Below are 7,566 nucleotides of genomic sequence, written 5' to 3'. Positions count from 1 at the left end.
AGTCTTCCTTAGAGTTGTCAGCTAACGACGAATTCATCACCATGTCCCTAAATGAAACCATTTTGGGAGTAAAAGGATCCATAGGATCTTCCCTTCCCCCATCATCTAGTGGATCCTCCTCTTGTTGCTTGACCTTCTTAGTTGCCCTTTCAAGGCTTCCCTCATTCAGTCCATTCATTTTCTTTACAATGTAGTAGTATTTACCAAATATTTAACATACGCGTGTTCAAAAAATAAATATCATTCTATTAAATTTTATATTGAAATATTATAATTTTCTTTTTTTTTCTACACTTATCTCTAAAGATAATAACTGTTAGACCTCAAAAATCGGGTTAAAAGAATCAGGTTTGTGAAAATCGAAAGTGGTCATGCCCCAATTTGTAAGGTTATCTTTGAACATTTATAAAATCGAGGGTTTGAAACAGATACCCAAGGGTCATAAATAATTAATTAAAGTATTAAAATAATAATCAAGTATGATTATATTAATTCATTTAAAACAAAACTTGATTACGAGGTTTAATTTGAAAGTAGTGTGTTTTAATTAAGTTAGGACCTAATTGGAAAATGGGTAACATGAATTGAAATATTAATAATGAGACTTAATTATGAGTATTAATTATTGTATATAAACTAAAATAGAAATGTGTTAAAAAATATAAAGTTAAATAAGTTAATAAGAAAAAAAATTGAGTAAATGTGTAAGCTAATGAAGAATATGTAAGTTGAGCTCAAAATAAATATATACAATTGAGTGACTTAAATAAGCAAGAAATAAGACATAGATTGAATGGTTAGGCGCTAATGCATTTATCAGGTGGAGAGAGTTGATCTTTTCTCTCCTGTTCGAGTATTACTGGCCCTTGTTACATTATACAACTTTGATTTGAAGACTAAGAGTCTTTCAGTTTCCAAGATCGAGTACGGTTTAGAATTGATTGACATTATTCAAAATCTGAGTTAGGCCCATAACGGAAACGGAAAAGGAGGCGTGATAAATATGAGTCAAGGTGGAATTTTGTGGGGTGTGCCTTGTATTCTTCTCTCAGCTAAACTCTGCTATTTTTTCCAATTAAACTCTAATTATTCCAAGGATATTTTAGTATAATTACAACTCTAATCTTAGCCTATTTAAAGGGGCCTTGTATCCTTATTTTAAGAGGCCAATAAGAAAATGGGCTTTTCTTTAGGGCAACAAATTGTAACCGCATATGAGTTTTGGTGAGAGTTTCGTGGTAATTATGGAGGGTATCTTATAGTGCCCTTTTTTGTGAGTGCCCTATGAGATTTAAGTTTTTGTTTATCGGTTTGCTCTTTGAGACTTTGAGCTTTGTATTCGAGGCTTTAGGTAATGTATGTTTAGTACATTTAGATTAATTTTCTCCATATTGTATTATCGTTTGTTTACTCATTTATTGAAAAGTCGAAACCTCCATTATCTATGGTTTTTCCCTATTTCAGACCATAGGCCACATAAAATATTTGTGTTCATTCTTCTCCAATTTTATTATCTCGTTGTTTATACAGGTTGATCCCCAACAAATGATTAAAAAGAATTATGACAAGATTATAAGTTACAATAAAAATTGGAAAGATTAATATTTTATTAAGTAAATTAAAATAGTGTATATTAAATTTACTTAATAAAATATTAATAGTTTAGAGTTTATGTTAAAATATGTCATAAGTAAATTTATATTTTAATTTAGCAAAAAGGGAAAGATTAATTAAAATAAAAAAGAATTATGAAAATAAGTAAAAATATTAATGTATTTCATCTAATAAAAATGGTTTGGGATTATCATAAAAAAATAAACTTTACGGTAAATATCAACACAAACTACAAAGAGAAAGATTAATTACAATAAAAAGTAAAAAGAATATCATTAGTTTATAATATTTTTGGAGATATTTTAAAGATTAAATAGCATTAATATAATCTAATTTAAATTATTTAAATATTTTTATAATATTTTTAGTTACAATAATTTATTAATGATTCTCAAAAAATATTAAAAAATTAAACAAAAACTATGTTATAAAAAATATTAAAAATTTAATACACACAACTTATCCATACATTGTACAGAAATAGAAATTAATTTTCATATATAATACTTAAGTTTGGAATCAAATAATTTTTTTATATACAAATTAAAAAAGAAAATAAAAGGAAAATTTAATTTTAGAATATATTATGTAATTTGTCGACAATTTTTATTATAAAAGATTTAGTATTACTAGAGAAAAACACGTGGCCTGCTTTTGATTTGGATAATGTCGGGAGCATAATTGCAAATTGCTGAGGTCGTTTTCTTCTTTCACCTTATGGTTAAGCGAATCTAAGGACATTTTCAAAGTTAATCTATACTTAATATTCTTATTTTAGAAAAAATAAATACGAGGAATAGCAAGGTTTTCAAAATTGAATTAATGATTCAATTGGTGAGGTTATTGATTCTATTAAATAAATTATTAAAAGCGATGAAAATAAAAAATAAAATAAAAAGTAAAAAATTTAGTTTGACTGTCAGTTTAATTTTTTTTAGTTTAATTTAATTGATTTGTACTGATTCATAAGTTAATTAATCCGAACTAATCCCTCAACTAACTCCTGATCCTACTAATCCGACCAATTTGATTGGCTAATCTTTTCTAATTTCGAAAACCATGAGGAATAAGATATTTAGACTTAAATTTGTTTAAAGATTAGATTTATTTATCAATATGGAATGTTATTGTATTACGCATTTTTAATTGATTTAGTCCCTCTATTACAATTTGAATATTTTTAGTTTATTTATTTATTTTTTGAAATGTGCATTTTCAATTTTGATGTCATTTTTTTTTGTGTGAATCTAATTAAATAATTTGATCGAAGTTTATTTTTTAACACATGATATAATATATATACCTTGGTTTTTTTGTATAGTTAGATAAATATTATATTTTTTTTATTTTTTGGTCAAAATTAGTGTATCCATTACCGGTATCAGTGACTAATATGTTCGCTGTGGGTGCTCTCTATAACTGGTTATGATATGTGCTTTATTCTTATAAGTGCGGACTGAACCCCCGACTACATGTTTAGGGGACGAGGTGAGCAGTAGCAAAGCCAGTGGGGTTGGCAGAGGCCTCGACCCCCTAAAGGCCATTTTATAAGTTATAAAATGTTAAATTGGTAATGGTAAAATTACACTTTGACCTCCTAAAATGATAAAAATTTGATTTAATCCTATAAAAAGTATAAAGATATAGGCTATTAAAATAGTAAAATTATATTTTTACTATTGTAAAAATATACAATTTAATTTCGCTCCAAAAAAATTAAATTTTCTGACTTCGTCTTTAAAGGTGAGCAACCACCACGCCATGCCTCATGATTTTCTTTTTCTTTTAATGTGAAAAAAATATTAAACTACAAAATATATCAAAATATATGTCATGTCATTACATATTTTTAAAAATAAGTTATGTCAAAATATTTGATACTAAAAAAAGAAATTGGCATGGGGATTGAAAATGCTCAATTTTGAAAAGTAAATATTAGAAATAACAAAATTATAATAGAGAGATTAAATTCATAAAATTGTATAAAACAAGGACTTATATCTAGAATTTTACCAATATTATTATATTTAAAATGTTATAAAAAATCAGTTTCATTTAGGAAAATTAATGTGGATGGTGGTCAGAATTTGAGAAATATGGAATAGGTATGACTGGTGGTGTGATCCGAGATACAGATGGTTTGTCGTGTTTGAGATTTGCAAGGAACAAAGGATTGTGTAGCGCATATAACGTAGAACTCTGTGGCATACTTGATCTTGAACAGGCTTGGAAGCTTGGTTGTTGAGATGTGTTGTTAGAATCAGATTGTTTGAAAGCGCTACACCATATTAAGGGGAACATGATAATTAATCACTCAAAATCGCATGTCGTAAATGCGATTCGAGATTTGTTGAGGCATGAATAGAATGCCAGTTTAACTGACACGTAACGTTGGCTGATTGTTTAGCAAAGGCTGCAGAAGGAATGAACATCAGCTTTCACCTTTGGTCTCAAACCCCTGATTTATCTGTTCCTAGATTAATTATTATGTAATAGTTTGAAATGCTCATATCTTTTAAACAAAAAAAAGTTTCATTTAGATTCGAGCCTCAGGTGAATAAATGATAGACTTTTATTTAAGCAACTCTTTTTGAATGTAGCGTGTGTGTATGATATAAATATATATATATAACACGTGTATGATAAAAAATCAAGGAAACAGTCAAAGCATCATGAAATCCAATTAGATCTTGGACTGGGATGAAAGGGAAAATAGCAGTCAATGAATTTTTTACAGCTAAATCTACAACTTGTTGAGGCAAATGTACTAAAAAAGTCAGTAGTTTTCTTCGGAACCATTAAATGTTTATCAATTTTGTTTTCTTTATAGTCAATTTTTAAAAAAAATCTTATTATTTTAAATATATTACTGATAAACATTTGTAAAGAATATATATTTTGATGATATCTAAGGAATTAGAATTTTAATTCTTAACAAAATGTGAGATATTTAAACGAATGATTGGTATTATAAGATTGATTAGATTTATAGATATATTTTTTTCACGTTGTACTTGTATAAAATTAAATGGGGTATAGAAAGGCCAAACGCGTGGTCATCTCTTTGACAGTAATACATAGAATCTGGGGTGTGTATGTCTCCATTGATGGGCACAGTATTAAATTTCTCGGCAGCAACAAAGCTAATTGAAGATAAAATGGGGACATTATCTTGAATTCAGTGGACCATAGATTACTTCAATACAATAGCATATGCTCTGTGATTCCAAAATCTAAAGATAATCATTCCCTCCACCCAACAATAGCTTACATTTTCTTCATTTTAAGATGGACTTCCATGGACGATTAACATTAACTATGTGCTAACTCGTTAGTTGTAATCAACTTTTTTTGTAAGGAATTATGAATTTATTTTGATTTAAATTCGAGATGGAGGGGATTTTCCTTAAACCCGTCCTGTCCTGTTTCACTCCGACTAATATTAGAATAGCACCTACCTTGCCTCAACCCGGAACCCAAACCCGAACCCGAACCCGAACCCGGACGGGTTTTTTCCCTCCCACACTGAAAAGTCTTGTAGCATGATTCGATAACGATAGCTAAGCTCAAGTGGGCACACGTTGAGGAAATTAATCATAAAGCCAAACCTGATTTTTTTGACTTTGAATGCCACATTTAATCCCCCTTTGAAAACCACTACTTATATATACCACTCCTATTATCTCATCCAAACGCAAGTTTACTCACAAGGAAAAAACAATTGAGCTTTAATGGCTTCTCAATTATCTTCCCTTTTCTTTCAATTCATTTTCATTTCTGTCTTTGCTTTTGCTACCACTCTAGCCAAAGTCCCTGCAAACGAAACCTTTGAATTCATCAACGAAGGTGAGTTCGGAGATCGGATTATCGAATACGACGCTAGCTATCGAGTGATCCGAAACGATGTGTACACTTTTTACACCTACCCTTTTCGCCTTTGCTTCTATAATACCACTCCTGATGCTTACATTTTTGCCATGCGAGCTGGCATTCCCAACGACGAAAGCCTAATGAGATGGGTGTGGGACGCTAACCGGAACGATCCGGTTCATGAAAATGCCACCCTCAAATTTGGCGAGGACGGGAATTTCGTGTTGGCGGATGCGGATGGTCGTGTTGTGTGGCAAACCAATACGGCTAACAAAGGTGTCACTGGGATTAGGTTACTACCAAATGGTAACTTGGTACTGTTTGATAAAAATGGGAAATTCATTTGGCAAAGCTTTGATTACCCTACTGATACTTTGTTGGTGGGTCAATCGGTTAAAATCAACGGTCGGAACAAGCTCGTTAGCCGGAAATCTGACATGGACGGCTCTGATGGACCGTATAGTCTGATACTAGACCATAATGGGTTCATTATGTATCTAAATAATTTGGGCCAGCAACTTATTTATGGGGGCTGGCCTACAAAGGATTTTGCTGACATTGTGACATTTGCTGCCGAGCCTGAAGACGTTAATAAAACAAATACCCCTTACGAGTTGGTGTTAAGTTTAACACATCTACAAGCTCAACCGAGCACTTCCCCGGCAGGCAACGGCCGGCGACTCCTCCAAGTTCGTCCGATAGGTGGAGGCAGCACAATAAACCTTAATAAAGTCAACTACAATGGCACATATTCATTCTTAAGACTCGGATCCGATGGAAACCTAAGGGCTTTCACATATTTTCCCCCAGCGAGTTACTTAAAATGGGAAGAGAGCTTTGCTTTCTTCTCAAGTTACTTCGTTAGGGAATGCGCTTTGCCATCCAAGTGCGGCACATACGGGTTATGTGACCAGAGAATGTGCGTGGCTTGCCCAAGTCCGAACGGGCTGTTGGGTTGGAGCGAAAGCTGTAAACCACCGAAGCCGGTACCTTGCCGGGCCGGAGCTAAGTTCGATTACTACAAAATCGTGGGGGTGGAACATTTTTTGAACCCATATTTGGATGATGGAGAAGGTCCAATGAAGGTTGAACAATGCAGGGACAAATGCAGCAAAGATTGCAAATGTAAGGGATTCATTTACAAGGAAGATGCGTCAAGGTGCTTGACGGCTCCGGTGCTTGGGACTTTGATCAAAGATGTTAATACTACCTCTGTGGGATATATTAAGTACTCAAAGTAGATTTAATTATTTTGTGATTTTGTATTAAAGTTTAGTGAAAATCAAGGTTATTTATTGAGTATTAGGTCATTAAGAACTCAAATAATTTTCGTGTAATACTTAAATAAATGATGAAATGTCGTATGCGTTTCAGTACAACGTTGTACAATATATATCCTTACAAGTAATTTCATAAACTTATTCCCAAATTACTATGATATGAACTTAGAAACTGAATAAATAAAGGTTTAATGGCAATTTTAGCCATTAATGTTTGCATGTTTTGTCAAAATGATTCTAACTGTATTTTTGAGCCTGTTTTGGCCATCAACTTTTGTTCTTTTTTTTTAAATTGTTTTTCTAATAGATTTAATAAAAATACCGTTTAAAAGGTTAATGGGGGTTATGTGAAATATTTTTAATGAGATGTAATTTATTACTTAAAATAACCTTATTAGATAATTACATGTGGAAAATAATAAAATAAATAATACATGAAATTAAAAAAATAACTCTTAATTTAAAGAAAATAAACATAATTATCTAAAAAAATTAATTCAATAGAAAGATCTCTTAGTAAATAAACCTATGAAAGATTAAAACCTTAAGAAAGATTAAAACCTTAAGAAAGATTAAAACCTTGAATTTATTTATTAAATTTGCCAGAAAAAGCAGTTTGAAAAAAAATCAAAGGTTGATGGCCAGAAAGGCTCAAAAATACAATTAGGACCGTTTTAAAAATTATGCAAATATTAATGACCAAATTTATCATTAAACCATAAATAAATTAAAATTTAATTATTTAAATGTTATTGGATTCAGTTTGCTTACTCCATATTGGCCCATCTCTAGTGCAATAGCT

General features: G+C 30.9%; 1 protein-coding gene across 1 annotated transcript; it reads left to right on the top strand.

Annotated features, from left to right (window-relative positions):
• Nucleotides 1–5,298: 5,298 nt before the first annotated feature.
• LOC107915843 (EP1-like glycoprotein 2) lies at nucleotides 5,299–6,979 on the top strand. The gene has a single exon (XM_016845043.2). The coding sequence runs from the start codon at nucleotides 5,346–5,348 to the stop codon at nucleotides 6,723–6,725; it is 1,380 nt and encodes a 459-aa protein (XP_016700532.1). The 5' UTR covers nucleotides 5,299–5,345; the 3' UTR covers nucleotides 6,726–6,979.
• The last annotated feature ends 587 nt before the right edge of the window (nucleotides 6,980–7,566 follow it).

This window comes from Gossypium hirsutum, chromosome D01, assembly GCF_007990345.1.
Source record: "Gossypium hirsutum isolate 1008001.06 chromosome D01, Gossypium_hirsutum_v2.1, whole genome shotgun sequence".
In the NCBI taxonomy this organism is placed as follows: domain Eukaryota; kingdom Viridiplantae; phylum Streptophyta; class Magnoliopsida; order Malvales; family Malvaceae; genus Gossypium; species Gossypium hirsutum.
The sequence above is the reverse complement of the archived record's forward strand: the minus strand, read 5'-3'. Positions and strand labels throughout refer to the sequence as shown.